General features: G+C 28.0%; 1 protein-coding gene across 2 annotated transcripts in view; it reads right to left on the bottom strand.

Annotated features, from left to right (window-relative positions):
* Window positions 1-21,898, bottom strand: part of LOC100209536 (solute carrier family 53 member 1) — a 69,766-nt gene that overhangs the window by 31,384 nt on the left and 16,484 nt on the right. The window contains exons 3-5 of one of the 2 annotated variants that reach the window (XM_065791246.1): window positions 10,907-10,958; window positions 10,706-10,807; window positions 10,352-10,596 (exon numbers count right to left, since the gene is read on the bottom strand). In XM_065791246.1, coding sequence (XP_065647318.1) covers window positions 10,352-10,596; window positions 10,706-10,807; window positions 10,907-10,958 — 399 coding nt within the window. The remainder of the gene's footprint in view (window positions 1-10,351; window positions 10,597-10,705; window positions 10,808-10,906; window positions 10,959-21,898) is intronic. The other variant, XM_065791247.1, reaches the window with a different exon arrangement.

The following is a 21,898-nucleotide window of genomic DNA, read 5'->3' as shown; positions in this document are numbered from 1 at the left end:
ACTTAGTATGACAAAATTATAATAATAATAACAATAATAGTGATGAAAGGATACTAATGAAAATATTTCAGTACAAAATTGCTTTTTGAAAAAACTCTAATGTTCGACACTTCATAATCAAGAATAAAGTTCTTCAACGGTAATCTGGTAAAAACTGCAAATCTCTGGTAAAACTGCATATAAACTTTGTATTTGATTATGCTTTAAAATATATATATACAATATTTTATTTTAAAGCATAATCAAATACATAGTTAAACTACTTAAAATACTTTCACCCGCTCTCCATTAACTTTTCCTGGCATTAAGAATAAAACTAATCATTCAAATCTGTGAAGCTAAAGGCTTTGCTTTGTTATAATTAATTTCTTCTATTTTAAGTTTCTTTGACTGAATATACTATAAATATATAAAATAGTTAAGCTACGCAAATCTACGTATAAAAACTTATTAACGTAACGTTATTATTAACGTAGATAAAAAGACCTACTAGTATTATACTACTAACTATTCCTATAGACTCTAAAAATTCCAATTTAAAAATTTCATAATATTTAAAATCATTTGAGTTTGGATAATGAATCAGGATGATTTAAACTAATAAAAATTCCATAATATTTAAAATCATTTGAGTTTGGATAATGAATCAGGATGATTTAAACTAATAAAAAAAGCAAACTTTTAGTCAATTCAATTACAAGTAAAAACTTCTTATTTTTTAAAAACTCATTGATTGACTTATTCTCCTTGATAGAATTTTTTTGATAAGTATTTACTGTGGGTTCTCATTGCTCAGTTTAGTTCAAACAACACAGATTTACCGCAAAACTATTAATTGATATAACTTATATTATTTTTTTATTTATTTTTTTGTTTTTGCGGAATGATTGCAGTTAAATAAGTTTAGATTGTTATATTTATTAAAATCATACTTACAAATATTCTAGAAAAGAAGCTAAAGACGAAAAATAAAATTAGGAAGAAAAAACGTGTCTGTGTTAATAAAAACTTTTACCTGAGAATAGCTAAAATAAACCCAGGAATAAAATAATCCTTTGTATTTGATTATACTTTTGTAGCTTAACCACCACTTCGATATCTTTGCCTTAATTTTATTGATAAAGTTTATTAAATTAATGAACTGGTTTTTTATAAATATTTTATTGGTTTTGTATTATATTATAAAAAACTAGTAAATCAAAAAAAAATTCTTTTTTCAAATCAATGCTTTATGCAAGCAGAATTCTATTGGGCCTAGAAATTCTTTTTTTGTTATCTTTTGTAGAAGGAAAAATTACTGTTACGTTTTTAAATTTTTTTTTTATTAATTCAGTGTTCTTATGGGGAAATACAAATTAAATTTTTGTTAACTTAATTAACTTTTTTTGGTCAAATTTTTCCATTTCCTTGTATTGTCATCGAAAATGATTAAGTGTGCAAAATTTGAGCAAAATTGGTTGAGAAAAAAGCTTTCAAAAATTGATTTCAAATTTTGTGGCACACAAACATATATATATAGAAAGCAACCTTATATAAAGCATGGAAGAAAAAGTAGCGCGTTTTAAATTTTTGTTTTTTAACTTAATAACTTAAGACTTAAAAAACAATAGGTTTTGAATCGCTGCGCTTTAATGTCTTCGAAACTGCAAATAATTTGCAAATCATTGATTTTTGTACGCAATTCATATCAAATAAATAAAATGTATGGGGAAATACAAATTAAATTTTTGTTAACTTAATTAACTTTTTTTGGTCAAATTTTTCCATTTCCTTGTATTGTCATCGAAAATGATTAAGTGTGCAAAATTTGAGCAAAATTTGTTGAGAAAAAAGCTTTCAAAAATTGATTTCAAATTTTGTGGCACACAAACATATATATATATATAGAAAGTAACCTTATATAAAGCATGGAAAAACGGTAAAAGTTGTACGGTATTTTTTTTTTTTTATTAAATGGTATTGTTATATTTTGTGCAGCATTTTTTATATTATCCGTTGTTTTTTTAATAATGCCTAAGCAATATTTTTGTTTTAAACGCATACATAATTCTTTTTTATTTTGTTTATTCACATTCTGGTGTACAATAGTATTACATAAAAATTTTTTTTTCTTTTATTCAAAAAGTAAAATATTTGTTTCATTATTTCACTAATTATATTTTAGATAGGATGTTTAACAAAAGTCTTACTTGACTTCTTTTATAAATTTATAAAAAGTTTTAACAAACAACATGAATGTTTCAAAAAAGATCATAAAGTTTCTAATTTTGTTTGTTTATGCGACACAATGGTCGCAAAAAGTGACCAACGGAGCCGTCCAGTTACGTAGACCTGGGAGATTTGAATATGCAACCAATTCACAGATAAGTCAAAATTTACTTGTCAAAATTTACGTGTCAAAATTTACTTGTCAAAATTTACTTGTCAAAATTTACTTGTCAAAATTTACTTGTTAAAATATTAGATGTGTGCAAATAACACACGTAACGATTTTTGATTTATAATTTGAGATAAGAAATGTTCAACTTTTTAGAACAAGTTTTTCAATATTTTTTGTTGTACGGTTTAAATAATATTTTGCGATAAATTGCAATTTCACAAAGCATTATGCTGAAGTATGAACCACCGGTTTATGAGTTTAACCATTGTTCAAAAGTAACTCCATAACGATGGAATCGGTCAGCTACAGAAAACACGAGTTGGGGGCTAAAGGCTGTCATGAAAGAATTTTGTCAACTTTATAAAGATTCTCCTGCTGCGCATGAAGTTTCTGTTACAGGTTCTACAATCTTTCTCTTGCAGTTTTGTCCAACAAGCGTTGTGAATGATATTTAACCTTCTAACTTTTATTTTGTATTCATACTGTTTATATTATTTTAGATAGGTTATCAGGACTAGGTTAGAGGAGAATACGGAAAAATATAATAAAGATAGTTGATTTTTGCAGAAACTACCAGATTTTAAAAGTCAAACATTGAAGCGTTACTTGGCTGTAAAAAAAGCAGTTCTAGAACTACTCATAGTTAAGCTTTTATTTTTCTGTTATATTGCGAACCTTTTGGAGCCATATCTTATAAAAAATAAAAACCAATGGTTCGATGTTACCTTTTCTGGGCAAGGAAGTAACTTTTTATTTTGCAGTTTTTAAAATGGATTTAAACAGTGCAACTGAAGAAGGACTTCAGAATTTATTACTTAAAGATAAAACTAAAATAAAACATACTTATAGTAAAATCTGCAAATTTAAAATAGTTTTAAAAAGAAGCTGATAATATGGTAACTATTATATCGAAGAAAATCACACAAAAAGTACATTGTTGCTTGGTAAGAATTGCAAATGTGTTTGATCCAAGTTCAATATCCTCTGTACCGCTTATAGAGAATATTGAACTTAGAAACTCTATGAAAAAAAGATTTATAATATCCAAAAAGATGATAGTAGACCATATGCAAAAAAACAACCTCATAAAAAATAAGATTATTGAAACTTTGAATCTTTGTTTAATAGTGGGTTTGTTGTGCAAGCTATTGTGTGCAGGGCCGTGCCTGGGCATATAGCCGGCTGCGTGCTAGTATGTATGACCGCCTTTCGAATTAACAAATATCAAAGAAAAAAAAGTAAAAATTTAATTTTTAATTTACATTTACAAAGTTACATGTAGCATTAACATTTACATATTAAAATAAAATTAAAAATTAACCCGACGCGATTTTATGGAAGCAAATTGTTCAATCGCTTCTTGAATATTTAACGAATCAGCAATGTCACTTTCTATTGCAATAATTGAAACATTATTGAGACATTCTTGTGGCATGGATGTCCTCAGGTGATTTTTAAATATTTTCAGTTTTGTGAAACTTCGCTCTCTTGAAGTAACGGAAACTGGAATTGTTAGAAAAGTTTTAAACTCGTGGCGACATTTGGAAAAGACTTATCCAAGTTGTATTTATATAAAAAACTTAGGACTTCTTCGAGCTGCTTTTTGTGTTTTACGATTATTTTCAAATAAATTATTTCTTCATACAATTCCGCGCCATTCATATCACAGGATTCACCATCTTTAAATTTATTATGAAGATCCAAACAACTTTTTTTTTTTCTTCATCTTCCATTTCAATAAATTTGTAGAGAAATCCACAACATTGTTCAAAATTTAACAAAGTTTCAAAACGGGTGGTAAAAGAAAAATAGATTTATCTCGTATAACATAATAAAAGTTAACTTGAATATTTTCTTTTGAAGTAAATTGAATATCTTCTTCTCCTTCATGGCTAAATTGTTTTCGGTGACGTCGGCAACGTACACTAATTTCAGCAGGAAAATCCGGTTCTGTTTCAACTGCCTTACAAATTTCATTAGAAATATTCAAATACTTCCATAATTGATTCAGCACATGAACTGATATTCCAAGAGACTTTCTGCATCATTTTACTAATGACATCTACCTCTTCCGAGATTGCGTACCATATTATTATTATGAGACTTAATTTTCATTGCCAAACATTCAGCCTCATGTCGAACTGTTGGCGTAGAACATTCTTCAGCTATTTCTATAAGGCTATTGTAAATTTCACCTAATTAATCGCTTTAATTCTTTCTTCCCACCGAGTTTCACTAACCTGTTTCAATGTTAAAGATTTTACATTTTTCTTTAAAACTTACCATCTAAATGGTGAACCACTGAAGAAATTATATATTGCTGATACAGCACTAAAAAAATCCACCGTTGGAAACGAAACTTTAGCTGCATCCTTAATCGCCAAATTTAATGCATGCGCGTTGCATGGCATAAACAAAGCTCGTAGAACCATTGTCGTATCCCTGGCCCCTCATGAAGTTAATATTTAGTTCAAGATAGTTTAATTTTTGAATTAAGAAATCATAAAAAGATTCTCCAGTACCTTTTTCAGCTTGATAAAAACCAATGAAATTATCTCTTACTTTAATTTTATTATTTTTAGCATGTACATATCTGAAAATCATTTTAACTTTCTCAACATGTCCAGCATATTTTGAAAATAAAAATATTTTGCTTCTTTTATTGATGTTAATATATATTTTTGAATTTGATTTGCAAGGATAGTGATAATTTTATTTTGAAAATGATTTCCCAGGTAATGTGGCATGTGGTTCTTTAAAGCGATTGATTTTTGTACGTGTTTTATGTGGTCTGCCATTATATCATCAAATTTTTTTATCATTTTAATTGCCTTTTAAAAAACATCCATTATTTTTTTTGTATAATTTGCTGGAAGAACCTCTAAAAGCTAAACACTGTCCTGCTAGAAATTGTACCATTTTATTGGTAAGCGTTACAGGCCAGCCAGCTGGATCATTTAGTTCCAGACACACAGCAGAATATGCTTCATCAGTTTTAGTGATATCGTCGGTATTTGCAAGTGCAATATTGTCACTAGAATTCGTATTTTCGGAAAAAAACTACTCGGATTTGCTTGGCTAATGCAAGCATTTCCCGTGATATCGTCAATATTTGTATCAGTATTATCTCCTATTTTATCGTTACTAATAATATTGTCATTTGTATTTTCTGCTAATAATTCATTTTCACTTTAGCTTCATTTTGTTTTTCTTCTCGCTTTCTTTTATACTGTGTTCATGACAATCTTTTCCTGAAGACATTCTATGGATTTTTACTAAAATGTTAAAAATAATAATACAGTACAAACTCTCTAATTCGAACCTCCTTATTTCGAAAACCTCTATTACTCGATTAAATGCAAAGTCACCGTGAAATGCGCCTAAGAAACTCTTACGTTTAACTTTTTATAATACGAATCTCCATAATTCAAAAACCTCTACAATTCGAATGGATTTTTTAGACTCGTCAGTAAGATTCTCTCCGTAAATTGAACTTTTTTAACTTCTGACGTGTAAGAAGAGGTTTCGAAAATTTTTGATATTCCATCAAACACTCTTTCAACCTGGAAAAAGAATAAAGATAAAATCTTCGACGCTTTTTGTCAAGGAAATTTGACAAAACGGGCGAAAGTTTATTTGTAATACCTAGTAAACAAAGCTGTACTTAAATGGTTCAAACGAATGAGAGCTGATAATGTATTAATTAGTGGCTTTCTGGTAAAATAAAAAACTTTATATTTTGCGGTGCTTCAAAAATTTTCAAGCTTCGGAAGGATAGCTAGACTAATTTAAGAAAAAGCAAACTAATTCGGAGATAATTTGACAAAAAGATATAAATCGTGTCTTTGACATGAATTTACTAGCTCATAAAAGACAATCTACAATTACTGACTTTTTTTTTCAAATATAAAAGTTTAAAACACGTAATATATATTGCTTTTAGGCCTAAGAATTACTATCTGTTTGTTTGTTTGATTTCTATTCGTTACTTTGAAAAGAATATTTGAATAAAAGGCAACTTTCTATAATTCGAAAATCTCTCTAATTCGAACTTTTATTTTTGCCCATAAAATTTGAATTAGAGAGATTGTACTGTATAAATATGTAAATATAAAAAATATAAAAATATTTTTTCAAAAAATTAGTACTTGGTAAGTAATTCACTTGTTTTAATTATTTTTTGGTTTACATCTGATTAAATATTGATAAAATGTATATCAAAACTATTGTTATTACTAAAACATAAAGAATTTAATAAATATTGTTTTAATTATTAGTACCTACTTTTTAACAATGCACACTACACACAAATACACACACAAAATATGCAGAAATGAGCATGTGAAGTAAAATTAAAGAAATAGTATAGTATTAGCATTGAATTTACACATATAAATTCAATGGCATTAGTGTGTGTAACACATTCGCTGCAACTAGCTCCCATAGATAGGCGCCGGCAGCATTCTTAATGGCATGTGCGCAAAAACAAAATAAACAGTTTAATTAACGTAAAGAAAAAAATTAATATCATCAGTAGTGCGGTGATACTAATATTGTGGTGATACTAATATTGTAGTGATACTAATACTGTAGTGAGTGGTGATACTAATATTGTATGTAATGCATAAAAAAACATTTCTGTATATAAAGAAAAATATAACAAAATTTAAAATAATATTAATTTTTTATTTCGCAGTTTTATACTAAATTTTTATATTTTACGGCACTGAATGTGGAGTATATGTGATGGATTCTTATAGTTTTTTGGCCGCCTTTTAATTCGGCTAGCTGCAATGAACGTCGGTAAGGCACGGCCCTGATTGTGTGTAATAGCCATGCAAGTAATATTTCTGCTTTAAATAAATTGTTATCAGAATATGAAAATGGCTTTGAATGCTTTTTAATTTTATTTAACTGCAGAAAAGTTTATTTATTCTATGATGATGCACATTTAATTAAGAATGTAAGAAGCAACTTGCTAAATCGAAAAGGTTTTTGTTACCCCTATTTGAGTTTATTGGGTTCAAAGATGATGTTACAGTTAAAGGTGGAGAAGTATCTTGGAAACTGTTTCACAATGTCCATGAAACAGTTTCCAAGATCTTGCTTTAGATGCAGGTTTACGTAAAGCTCCAAAATTAACAAATAAAGTGCTACACCCAGGAAAATTTAAACAAAATGTTCAAGTTGCTCTTGACTTGTTTAATGAACGTAGAACGGAGCTGGTTTGAAATCTTTTCTTTACGTAAGGATGCTATTGGTTTTTTAGACTTATTTAATAAATAGTGGATTATCGATAATAGTAAAAACCAGTTTTGTTCAAATAATTATTTAGGAAATGCTGCTATCTTGAATGATAAAAAACCTGAAATTTTACGAGCAATGGCATTATGGATTGATAATTGGGAAAAACAAAAAATTTTGTGCCGTGAGAAACTTGTTTTGTCTGCTCAAACTTGTGCAGCATTTAAACAAACACTTATTTTTGCCATTATTATGTCTCTTTCATTGAAGATCTTTTAAATGATGGTTATAAATTTGTCATGACTGCAAGATTTCAAAGTGATCCAACAGAAAGAAGGTTTGGACAGTACTAACAGATGAGTGGTGGCAGGTTTTTGATGAGCTTAAAAGATGTTTTGTGCTCAGAGTGTATTAACAAGTTTAAAAGTTTAGTTAAAGAAGGCATTGATATCTGCAATAGTCATGTCAAAAAGACTAATGATCAAAAAAATATTTTAAACGAACTTTTGAACAAACTTCAGTGCACTTCTTTAAATAATGTATCTTTGTCAGATGATAACAGAGAAGTTGCCTTTTTATATTGCAGGTTATATAGCAAAAAATGTTTCAAAAAGATTTAGTAAATGCTGTCATAAACTAATGATTGGAGTAGATAAATATGATTCTTCAGATAAATAGTATAAATAATAAATTTTATTAAGGGGAGGATTGACTATACCATCTACCAATCTGGGTAATTATGCATGTGATGCTTTTGCAATTTTAGACTTTACATTTGATTAACAGCACTGATTTGCCATTTAGAACAACTGCTCAGTTTATCTTGAAAAAGATTTTTATTCAAAGAAAATGTCCTTTGTTCTGATCACCTAAAACTTGGGATTAATCTCATAAACAAAACAATAAGTAATATATTCTTCAATAATAAAAGAAAAATAGTTACTGATGGAAATTATATGCGCAATATAGTTGGTTTTAAAAAAAGGCAACGAAATAAGCAAGATAGAACATAAATATAAAAATTAACAAGAGAATGTCTTTAATAAATTTCATATAATCAACATTTTTTTTTATTTTCTCAGAAAAAGTAAGAAATTAAAGAAAAAATTAAACTTTTCTTACAACGAAATTTTTTTTATTGTTAAATAAAAAGTATTTTTAAGAATAAATGCATTTTGTTAGTTTGCTTTGCTTTTACAGCGCAGTAATTATTTTTTCGGCAAAAATACGGAATATTAGGCCGTGTACTTTAAGTAGGCCATGCAGCAACTAATATGGCTTTAGAAAAAAACACTTCTGCTGAACATGCAACTCTTTAATTTACTAGAAATATTTTTGAATTGTTTGAAAGTTCTCGGTTTTCGTTTGGGTGATTTGATTTGGCAGAAATCTTTGATAATCATTCTTTTTAAAAAGATAGAGCGATACGTAACTACTGGAACTATAATAATTTAGCTTCAAAATAAACTATATAATGGAAAGCAATTTGTTTATGTGGTTGAGAGCGTGTCATCTAATTTATTAAGTATGACATCTGGAGTTCTTCAAAGATCTATATAAGAACCTTTCCTATTTTTAATATGTATATATATATATATATATATATATATATATATATATATATATATATATATATATATATATATATATATATATATATATATATATATATATATATATATATATATATATATATATATATATATTAATGATCTACCCAAAGCTTCTAACCAAATGACTATTATGTTTGCTGATAATTCTAACTTATATCTCTCTCAATCTCTCTCACAATAACATTATGAATTTTCAACAACATTGAATAACTCAAAGTTTCTGAACTATTCAGATCATTATCATCAACTATAATGATAATTTGTTTGACGAGGGAAACTCGGAAATTCTCAGGGAATCTGCAAAGTTGGCTAAGATAGCAGGAGTGCTCTTGGAATTTAGTAAGCGCTTAGGAAATATTTAAGAATGATTAAACTCGTGTCATAAAATAAAAAGAAGAAGTTTGAAATTTACGCATAAGAATATCAGAATTTCTACATTTAACAATTTGAATGGTATCTTATGCCTGTTATCCTTCATAAAGTTTTATTTTCGAGGCTGAGAAGTTAGGGAAACTTTTATTATTTCAATTAGACGATATTCAGAAGAGGTCTAACAGACTAAAAATAAACACAACAGGCAGTGTAGAGAACAATTTACTTGGAAACATTACAAAAAGAAACAGATACGGACTTATTAAACAGACTTATAATTACATCATATTCGTCAATAGCACGTCAATAGCACGTCAACTGCACGTCAATAGCACGTCAAGAGCACGTTAATAGCACGTTAATTGCACGTTAATTGCACGTTTGCGAGCATAACTAAGAATATAAAAATGAAATTGTTCAACTTATTAGAAAAGTGAACTATGACAAGACTTGTATAAAATGTGACTTTAGTCAACTTCCTGGTAACAAATATTATACTTATTGATAGTGATAGCTGCGTTCATGGACACCATCACCAGTAATGTACGAACATTTATTAGAAATAAAGAAAACTTTTTAAACTAAAAGTATTTTTATACTCTTTAATTTGCTAACTTTAAATAAAAATCAAAGAAACGTAAAAAATAGTTATTTTAAATATTTTTAAAAAGTTTTTTTTTTTCGATCTCATACTTTATCCAAAGCATTGTTTTTTAATTAAAATGTATAGAATTTAGTTAACCTGAAAATTTTGAATAAGAACCAAGCTAAGATAGAATTCACTGACCACAAACTTCATTTCTTTAAGTTTCTTATTTGTAAGAACCTGAGCCTTTGGTTTAGCTGAGGAACCAAAATGTGCCTCTGAACCATCTCTTTTTCTCACAATAAGAGTGCTGTTCACAGCACAACGAACGCTTGGTACTCCTGCATTAACCATTTGTAATTGTAAATTTGTAAATTTACGAATTGCCTCCGATAATTTTTCTAAATAGATAATTTAAAAATAATGAAAAATAAACAAAAAAGTTTTTTATATGCATAATTAATTGTTATTAATTGCTTATTTTCACCAAAAAACAAAGTCTTTTTGTACCAGAAAAAAAAGTGTTCACTCTAGCAAGCTCAGTGTCACAAAATTCAAAAAAATTGAGATCATGTTTTTCAAAATGACTTTTCCAAGATTCGTCTGCGGGATCTAAAAAAAAATTGATTTAAAAAAATGTAAAACTCTTATATGAAAATGCAATCCATTTCCACTGATTTTAGATAAATACATAAATATGCATATATATACCAGTCATAGGTGGTGCTGATGAACTTGCTTCGTAAATAAACTTTTTCATTTCCTATGGGGAAAATAGAAGTTAGATAATCAAATATTATTAGGTTTTGTTGAATCACAATTTTTTTTTAATTTTTAATGAAGCAGTGTAGCTGCAATTCACTAGTTAGTATTCCGAAAATTGTGGCAGCCTTAAATCAAACACTCAACTTTAAAAAATCTTATTTTACCTCGGTATTTAGTGCTTTCCATGAAAAGCTGGTCCATTTTTCTTTGTTAAATTTGTTATTTAACAAAAACTTTCTTTTTATTCTTGTGCTCAAAATATAAAATAAATAACGCTATTAACTGCATAATATACTAAAAACTGCATAATCTTAATCTGATATCTCCAGAATCAATGAAGCCCAGCAGTTTATATCTATTTTATATGACGTCATCAGTAATCTTTTTTACCTGCACCTATCAACTTGACTACCATCTCTAATGGTTAAGTAAAGTTCAGATTTTTGAGTCGCTGCTTCTTAATGTAAAACAACTCTTTTTTTTTTTCTTTCTGCCTTTTATGATACTGAAATTTGATGTAGCGTTGTTGCTCTTTTTTAGCAAGAACTTTATTGACTTTAATTTTGTAATTAAAAAGTATTTTGTGGCACGTATTTAGAAAAAGTGTGAAACTAAATTAGTACAAATTTGCATAAGCTCGAGTTTAATTTAAAATATCTTTCAAAAACATATATAATTTTTAAGCAGATTTACGCTTAAAAATTGACTGACTAACAACTCATTCTCAGACACTTTTGTACATAAACACAAATGTGAATTTCCAAAACGCAAGCGTCTGGAAATTCACATTTGTGTTTATGGCTCACTTATGAATATTGCGTATGCGTGAGCTAGTGTAATTCTAAATGCATTAATGCGAATTTGCAACTAATTTATACTTATGAAGCAGCAGAAGCCAGATTTCTGGCTCAGAACCAAAAGCTTTAATGTTTGATGCCGACTCTGGCAAGGTAAACTAAAATTAAACATTTCCTTAATAAACCAAATAATAGTTAACTTAAACTGAAAATTTTAAATAGCAATCTTAATATTGCCATAGATATCTTTTGGGTCTTTAAAGTCCTACCAGTTTTGTTGTTCATAATAGTTATTTCATGAAAATTGTTATTTTCGTTTGCGGTATTTATGGTAAATTAAAATAAATATCAATAAAAGAAATTTGCAACTTAATTCGTATCGTCATAGAGGACGCTTTGCAGTAGTTTAAATATTAAGTATTACGATCTTTTAAAATCCTTTTTAATCTTTATTTAAATGCTTGGTATTTGCTGAATAGTGGAGTTATTTACTGCACTATTAATACTAAGAAACAATACATATCATATGACAAAGGAAAGCCACAAGTTGACAAAAACATCCTGTAAGGGTTATTATGAAATCAAGTTAATTCACACATATTAAAGAACTATTCAAAAATAATAACATATTCAATGTTTTTTAATTAAACATTTATTTAATTCCTATTTTTATGTACAAATTTAAGAGAAAAAAAGCCCAATAATATTTTATACACTTTTCAATCAAATTGATCATATATACCCTACAAAATTTTAAATTACAACTATAACCAATCTAAAATGCAATCAAAATTTTCTAATACCACTAGAGGTCCTAAATTATGGATTACTTTATTAAACAACGACCTAAAAAACACTGTTTTTCCCTTTTTCTAAACTAAAGTTAAAAAAACTTCTTAGTGATGTTTATGAATAAAACACATATTAAGGCCTCTTTTTTATTTTTAGTTTTTGTTAAGCTATCTTATTTTATCTTATAATTTTTAATCAAGTTTTTAAACGAATTAACCTAGCTATATATAACTATTAATATTATTTTCTTTAAAATATTACTTGCTACATTGATACGCAAAAATGATAAATATTGTCTTTTTTTTTGCCCTGGTCATGTAATTATTATTTATATTAAACGAAGTTGAATTTAATTTTTAATGACAAAACATAATCAATAAAATAAAAATTTTAAAATCTACGGAGAAAAGTCAATCTGTTAAATCTATCAAATTGACCAGGTAGAAATGGAAAGATAGGTTATTGCAAGAAAAGGAATATAACAAATACTGTATCCTTTGCATGAAAAAAAAATCCAGTAAAATAAGCTCACATTAATATAGAAATTTAAAAAGAAAACGTTTAAGTTTTAAAATCATACTAATTCATAATGTTTATGAATTAGTGGAACATTATTTTGAAAAAAAAATTTAATAAGCTCAACCCAAAAATTTTTAAATTGCAAATGAAAAAACCTAAGAAGATACCTTATGTAAATAATTTAAATGATGCATCAGCAAAACATAACTCGATAATGTTCGCTGAAAATACAAATCTCTTTCTTTCAAACAGTGACATTAGGCAACTTTATTCTGACATAAGTTTTGAATTAATGAATGTCAATGAATGGTTTAATGCTAATAAACTCTCACTTCATGTGAAAAAAATAAAATATACTTTATCGCATAAAAAATCACAAGATATAAACCTTTCCTTAAAGTTACCTAATTTGATTTTAAATGATAAACTAATTGGAAAAATGAGTCAATAAAACTCTTAGAAATTCTTATTGATGAAAATTGATCATAGCTTTCCCACATAAGTTATATATAAAAAATTCTTAAAACAATTGGTTTGACTATAGTCATAAAAAATAAATAGTTTGGCCACTTGTGGTATTCCTTTGATCAATTCTTTGTTTACACTTTTTTAGTGTCTAGACTAAAAATTTGTTAGCGTTAAATGTTTACCTACAAACTGCTTTATAAAATTGTATATTCTTCATCCAATACTTTGAATTTCTGCTCTAACTGTTTTATTTATAGCTGCTGTACTTCTGGTACAGAAAGTTTTTTCTTTAGGGAGTTTCTATATTTAAAGCTTCTGCTTCTAACAATAGATTTATTAGTTTTTGAAAGGAAAATTAGTTTTTTTCTAGATATTGTATATAAGATTGTATATGTGGCTGGATAGTTCAGTTGGTTAGAGCGTCAAACGAAAAGTTAAAACCCGGACTGTTAAACTAAACGAGTTCAAACCCTGTCACCGCCAACTCAGCGAACGAGTAGTACTTCGGTACGCAAAATGTTGGTCAATTACGGACGCTACTTTGGATTAGTCTTAATGACTATTTGTGGCTGTTCCTATGCTAAGCCAACGATATCTTCGGATATAAGAACATTGTATAGAAAAGTATAGCATGAAAATTCAAATAAATAAAATAAGATAAACTCAAATAGAAATAATCTTCTGTGTACCTGTGACCTTTTATTCCCATTACCTTACAAAATCGATACTTCAAAATAGTTTTAAAATAGTACTATAATCTAAATCATATATTTTATTTAATTATCATTTTAGGTGCCCCAAGAAGTCCTTACGGACTTATCACAGAGCATCGCGGAAGAGCATTTGAAAGGTAGTTTAGGCCTCCTTCCTTACCGATGTTGTTAAACTTTTTTGTGGTGTTGAACGGATTTCTAGTTCCTGAGGCAAGTTTTTAAACGAAAGCCGTAGCGCGAAGTTTTTAAACGAAAGCCGTAGCGCGAAGTTTTTAAACGAAAGCCGTAGCGCGAAGTTTTTAAACGAAATAAATTAAAGCCGTAGCGCGGTGGTTAGCGCGCTAACCACCGCGCTAAGGCTGCTCTAAATATTAATGAATAATAATAATATTGATTTTGTGCTTACTGAAAAAAGTGTTCTATAGTTGTTACTTAAACCAAGAGAATCTGCATCTGCCATAATTGCTAAAAAGAATGCTTTAATAGTATCCGAAAAATTTTTTTAAGCATTTATATATCACATTTAAAAGTTTTGTAAATTGCATCTAGAAGTTAAAGAAGTCTTACTGGACCATTTGTGTGAGTCTTGGTATGATAGGTTTTAAAATATATAACTCAAATCAAACTTCTTTGATATAAAATGTGTGCTGATATCAGTTTTGATTTTACCTTATTTTGTATATATTAGTAGCTTCTACCATTAAATATATACAACATTTATACAGAAAAACATAAGGTCTATGTGACATATCTCAGCCTCTTTATTAATTATACCTGTTTATATAGTAATAGGCGTATACCTGTTAAACTTATACCTGTCAAACTTATACCTCTTTCAACCTAATATTCTGGTTCAACTAATGCTGTTCCATTAAAATCAAACTCTTATCAGGGGCGGATCTAGGGTACGGCATATTACCCAGTGGGCACGGTACGTTTTTAAAACGTTTTTAAAACGTTTTTAAAACGTTTTTTAGACGTTTTTATAAGGTTTAAACCTAATAAAAACGTCCAAAGAATGTTTTAAAAACGTACTGTGCCCACTGGGTAGACAGCCGCCTAGGGAAAAATATTATATTACTATTAAGATGTGTCTTACTTAACATTTCTGCAATCTCAAAATTCGGGTTTTTTTTATTTTTTTACTGCGACGGAGTTGCTGACGAGCTAACTTAATTAAATTAACATAGTTTAACATAGTTTAGCATAAATTCGCCTTAACATAGTTTGTAACACTCTCGCAAGCGCATGAGTGTTACAAACTATGGTAAGGCGAAATAGCTTTTGCATTAGGCAAAATAAATTTAGCCTGATCTTGGAACTAAGTGTGGATTTAAATACGCTTTAACTAAGGAAACTTAAATAGTACCTAAAGTAGCATGGAATTAAGTGGTTAATCCGCCTAATCTGATCTGGATCTAGATATAAAAAGTTTGGCAATTAATTGCGGAACTGATGATCAAGCCAATAAATTAATAAAGAATTTTGCTCTTTGCATTGTATCGTTCTTCAAGTGTCTTATGTATTGGGTTGCCTGATGTCCGGCTTTTACGAAAAAGAACCCAGTAAAAAAAGTTTATTTTTACAAGTTTGACGCTGTATTCTCCTCCATAGAAACCGGACGTCTGGTGTGATATAATCAAGTTTTTGCAACATTTAAGTGTTAAAACTGGGGATAAAATTTTTCAAGATCAATTTAGATTTTATAAAATAATGCTTCTTACATATCTAAGGCATCACATCTTCAGGTAATAAAGTGTTTTGAAGGAGTTATTACTGACACAATAGTAAACAAATTTAAAATAAATATAAAATATGAAAAAAAAAAAAAAACATTTATATTTGATATATAAAAAATAAAAACATAGGACATAAAAAGTCAGCTTTTTTGTCACTAGTAAAAAAAACCGGCTATTTTTGTAGCCATGTATACTTTAAAACATTAATTAGCATAGCATTGGAATATAGTAAAGCAAGTATAATATTGGAATACATTGTAATTTTAAGCTGGATAGCATTTTAAGATGGTAGTCTCTCTTTTCAAACCCCTATTCCAACCTTGAGCATCTTTGACGTCCAAAAACCGGGATTTTTAGGGGGTAGGCAAATTGAGAAGTATAGGGATAGGTGTATCGCAGTGTAAATACATCGACTGATTCATACAGTCATAGGCATAGTGAGTGTGCATACATTGACTGAGGGTTTGGGCTGGTTGTCTTGAACTGAAAGATTAATTTTCTTCATGTTTGTTTGTGGACTTAGAGCAGACCGTTGGAATAGAGGTTTGATAAGAGAGCTTACCATTTAAGATAGCATTTTAACACTTTGTATTAAAATGATATCCTTTAATACTTGTGCCCAAGGAATTTTAATAAACGGCTGCCATATTAGTTAACGCATAACATTTCACGGAACTTAAAATTTTATAGAAATCTGCACCTGCACACTGCACCAAATTATTGAATTATTTGTCAGTTTATGTTTGGAAGCTTTTACTATCTTTTAAAGAATTATTTGCTAACTGATTATCTTCTTCAGTTTATTCTAATAACTTTCCGAAAACTGAAATAGACATTCAGATAGTTGTATTTCAATATGATAATAAAAGGTATTGTATTTTAGATAGCAGGAAAGATTCTTGAGACAATAAAACCAAATGTTTGTGAGATATTACCTATATTTAAACAAATAAAAAGCGTGTATATATATATATTTACATGTAAGTGTGTGTTATATATATATATATATATATATATATATATATATATATATATATATATATATATATATATATATATATATATATATATCGAATAATAGAGACCTTATAATAAAAAATACAATAAAAATGCAATTAAATAATGTAACAAATGTTTTAAAAAGATAAAAGAACCGGTAATGTTAAAAAAACTTGATTGAAATTGTCATTTTTACATGGTTCATTTGTTTATTAATAGTGGGTTCATTTAAAATTTCAAAATTTTTTTCCGTAAAAGATCCCTTTCCTACAGACTTTAATTCATTCGTTGTTTATAAATTTGAATGCGCAGGCTGTAAATCCTGTTATATTGGCAAAACTACTCGCCATTTAAAGACACGAATAATCGAGTACCAAAAAAGGGATAAAAACTCAAACATTTATAAACATATTCATTCAAATAAAAGCTGTTTAAATAGTTTTAAACATGCTAATTTTTTAATTTTGGATTCGGCCTCCAACAAATTAATATTAAAACTCAAAGAAAGCATGTACATAGAGTGGGAAAAACCCACTATTAATAAACAAATGAACCATGTAAAAATGGCAATTTCAATCTAGTTCCTTTAAACGTTACCGGTTCTTTTATCTTTTTAAAATACTTGTTATATTATTTAATTGCATTTTTATTGTATATATATATATATATATATATATATATATATATATATATATATATATATATATATATATATATATATATATATATATATAAGTAAATATAAAATTTTATAAACATAAAGTGTGTTGTTTTTAGCTTTATCTAACTTATACTGAGCATAGGCGTGTTCAGACCTTATTCGCAGGTCGTGCATAAAAGTAACATATTCAGGGGGAGTAGGTTCCTGCAACCCCATCACCCCCTAAAAAAAATTAGGTTTCGGTTTAGGGATATGACTCCCAAATTTCTTAATAATCTTTATCATTATTATCCAATGATGATTAAATCAGTTTTACTTTTTTTATTTGTAAATTGTTTCTTTAATTAAATATTTTTATAATTACAAATGGTCTTAATATATATCATAAATCTAAACATCGTTTTGTTGGTATCATCACTTTAAATTCCTCGATAACTTCGTCATAAATAATATTTGTTGTCATCTGTTGTTCTATGAATAGAAACATCAAAGCTTCAAGTCTTTCCTGAGTCATAGTGCGGCGGAGTTTTGTTTTGACAATCGTCAGTATAGAAAATGCACGTTCGCATAAACAAGTTGTTACCGGAATAGTGGTAAAAAGTATTATGACTTTATAGAAGTGAAGAAAAATACAAGTTCTAATATTTGAATTTAGAAAATCAATCCATTGATGAAGTGTTTTAGAAGTGGTTCCAGATGGTAAATTAGATATACTTTTAAGTAACATAATTGAATTTGAATTGAATTTGCTCACTATTAATTCCAAATACATTATTCAAAAACAATAAAATTCTTGAGATGGCTCAAGTTATAATATATTCGTAACAGAAAGTTTTGATGTTTCCTGATTGAAACGATCATTCAAACCTTTTAAAAAGTCATCTAAAACAACATTAAAAGTCAGAACTTTCATTTCTTCTTCTTTTGTACATGAAAAATAATGATTTTCCGATGCTTGATCAATTTTTGACGAAATTTTTCTTTTTTTTACTTTAGTAATGATCACTCCAGTTTCTGTACAACACTCAACTATCTGATTATAAATTTTTTTAAATATTTTATCATCTGATCTTAACTGTGATATGCTCAGTTTAAGTGATTTGATCATATTAATATAATTTCGCAGGTCATGCCTGCGCTTGACAGACAATACCCGTAGACACGCCTATAAAACTTAGTAAAGGCCATGAAGCTAATAAACAGATATAAATTGACGTGCTATCTTTTTCTGTCTATGGATGTACTGCAAGGTATTGTGCTTATGGTATTACTTTTCATAGGTACGCAGAGCTGCATCAAACAAAAAAACTCCACAAAGGAATGATATATGCTATTGCCCAGGTGATTTTTTTGTTTTATTAATCAATTAACATTTTTATAGGTTTCCATCAAAAACCAAATATCCTGAATTAAGACAAAATATATTAAGAAAAAATACTAGGCTTTGGGTTTTTTAGCTACCTTTGAGAATCTTTTAATTCTGTAACATTGGATAAATGTTAAACCTCAGATTGGTATGAAATTGATGTGTTTTTTTAAATTTAGCCAAAATCATATAGAGCTGTTTTTAAAAAAAATAAGAAGTTTACTGGGTTATAATTAAAACCCTTCAGCAAAACAGTTCAATGGAGCATATAGAAAATGCTCGTGCATAGTGGTGTTCAAGATGTTGCTCGTGGAAATTTTTTGCCATTGCCAGTTGGACCTATTTTGATTGCTTCTAGTGAATACATAGGAAACGAAAATATTGATGTTCCCAGTAAGGATCCGCACTAGAATCTGAAAGTCCTAAAATATCTTAGATATGAGATTCCTAGATCCTAAACTGGGTGTTCCTTCTGTTAGTGTTTTGAATAACTCTACTAGCAGAAATAGGTTTATTGAACCACTAGAAAACTCTGTCACAGATCACGATTATTACTTAGTTCCTGATGTTAGTCATTTGTCTACATGTTCTCAGAGTACTGTGACTTATATTGCAGGATTTGTTGCGTTTAAGCTGGGAAATTCGCTGCACTGTGAAACATGCATTTTAGCACTAAATACAAGTACCAAGTATGAGCAACATGCATTATTTAATTTAAAAACAAAAGCGACTTTAATGTTTTCCTTAAAGGATGTACTTGATATTTGCATTTTATGTGTAAAGTTGTTCAAAGCTAATGTTATAGTTATTTATTTTATTATTATACGTTAATTATTATATATATAAATTAATGTAAATAAAGAACACAATAACAATGATTCATTATTTTTTTTCGTATGTAAGGAGCCATGCAATTATGCAGTCAATATGGAAAACTATTTGCATGTAAATATATTTTGGAGTGCAGTCCAATGGAAAATTATCTGTTTTTATTGCTGAAAAGTACTTACAAGTCAGATTTTGGTATGCAGGAAAACGTTATACCACTTGAATGAATAATACAAAAAAAAAAATACTGAGTCGATAGCAGCACAAAAAACTTGTTATTTTTCCTCGTAAGTAAGATCACCTGATATATATATATAACAAATACATGATGAATAACTTTAATGTCATTAAAGAAGACACTCCACTGTTTTTTAATGTATTTTTTTTTGTCGTTGTTTATTTGAGATTTGTAACATCTGATGATCGCTATTTGCGTGAAACTCTGAGTAATGTTTTAAATAAATCGAGTGTTTTAATTATTTAGTTTTTTACTATATATTGCTCTACTTTGGTATTGAGCACTCTTTAACAAGAAATATTTACACAACTACTACAATATATATATATATATATATATATATATATATATATATATATATATATATATATATATATATATATATATATATAGAGAGAGAGAGAGAGAGAGAGAGAGAGAGAGAGAGAGAGAGAGAGAGAGAGAGAGAGAGAAAGAGAAAGAGAGATTGAAAGTTTGAGGGATATATTTAATATATTTATTTTTACATTTTATTTTAAAAAACTTGGATTTTTCTTTTAAAGTACGTTGACCACTTTTGGTATCAACATCCACCACCACCACCACTACTACAACCACCAAAAAAACCTGGGTCCGTCACTGATGACGACATATCCAGTAATGTAGGTATCTATGTTACGGACAATATAAGTAAACAACTATTTTATTTAATAGCATTTTCATTTAAGAATAGTATAATTCCTGATAAATTAAAATCAGCCAAAGTTCACACAGTCTTTAAAAAAGGAAATTGTTCTTTTGTTTGCAACTACCGTCCCATATCAACAACCCCTGTCTTTTCAAAAACATTTGAAAGGGTAATTTTTTATAAAATTTATGATTACATGGTACTAAATATGCTTTTATACAAAAATCTATTTGCATTTCAAAAATACTGCTCTACTGAACTTGCTGTTATTGAACTTGCCAATAAAATATCTATGTTATATAAATGCTGTTGATCACGGAATTTTACTTTCAAAGTAAAGTATTATGGCATTAAAAGCCTAATATATAAGTGGGTTAAAAGTAATTTTTTTAATAAAAAAAAGTATGTTGTCCTGGAGGAGTCAGGAGCTCTTGATAAAGTATGCGGAATCCCACAGGGACCAATCTTAGGACTTTTATTATTTTTAATATATGTTTATGATATGAATAAAGCTTCTCGTAAAATATCGTCAATTATGTATGCAGACGATAGAATTTTATTTTACAACCACTCCGATGTGAAGATATTGTTCGGAATAATGAACACTGAACTAGAAAGCTTTAACTAATAGTTTGTAGGTGATAAATAATCATTAAATTGTGAAAAAACAAATTTACTCTCTTCAAAAAATTAAGACAATCGATTAATCTTTTGTTAAAGTTGCCAAAACTATCAATCAATAAAAACAAAATAAATAGAGTAAACTATACAAAGTTTTTAGGAGTAATATTTGATGAGAAGCTATCATGGAGAGACCATATAAGCCTCATTGAAATAAAAATATTTTCTGTTATTAGAGTATTATATAATTCTAGGACCTTTGTTGATTATAAATCGCTCAAAATGCTTTACTTCAATCTTGGTCATTTTCATCTTTTCTTACGCTAATATTATTTGGGCTAACACACACGAAACTACACAAATAAAATTAAAAAGCTTACAAATCACAAAAACCCTTTCCCTGTGATAAGATCATTACAACCTTCTTGAAGTCCTGCCATAATATTATAAATCTTATTGTAGATAATATTTTTACGGAAAATAAAACAAAAATAAATAATAATTAAATGCTCATACCTATTTTTGTTTGA

This window comes from Hydra vulgaris, chromosome 02 (genome assembly GCF_038396675.1).
Source record: "Hydra vulgaris chromosome 02, alternate assembly HydraT2T_AEP".
Lineage (NCBI taxonomy): Eukaryota > Metazoa > Cnidaria > Hydrozoa > Anthoathecata > Hydridae > Hydra > Hydra vulgaris.
This window is presented reverse-complemented; position numbering and strand designations above follow the sequence as displayed.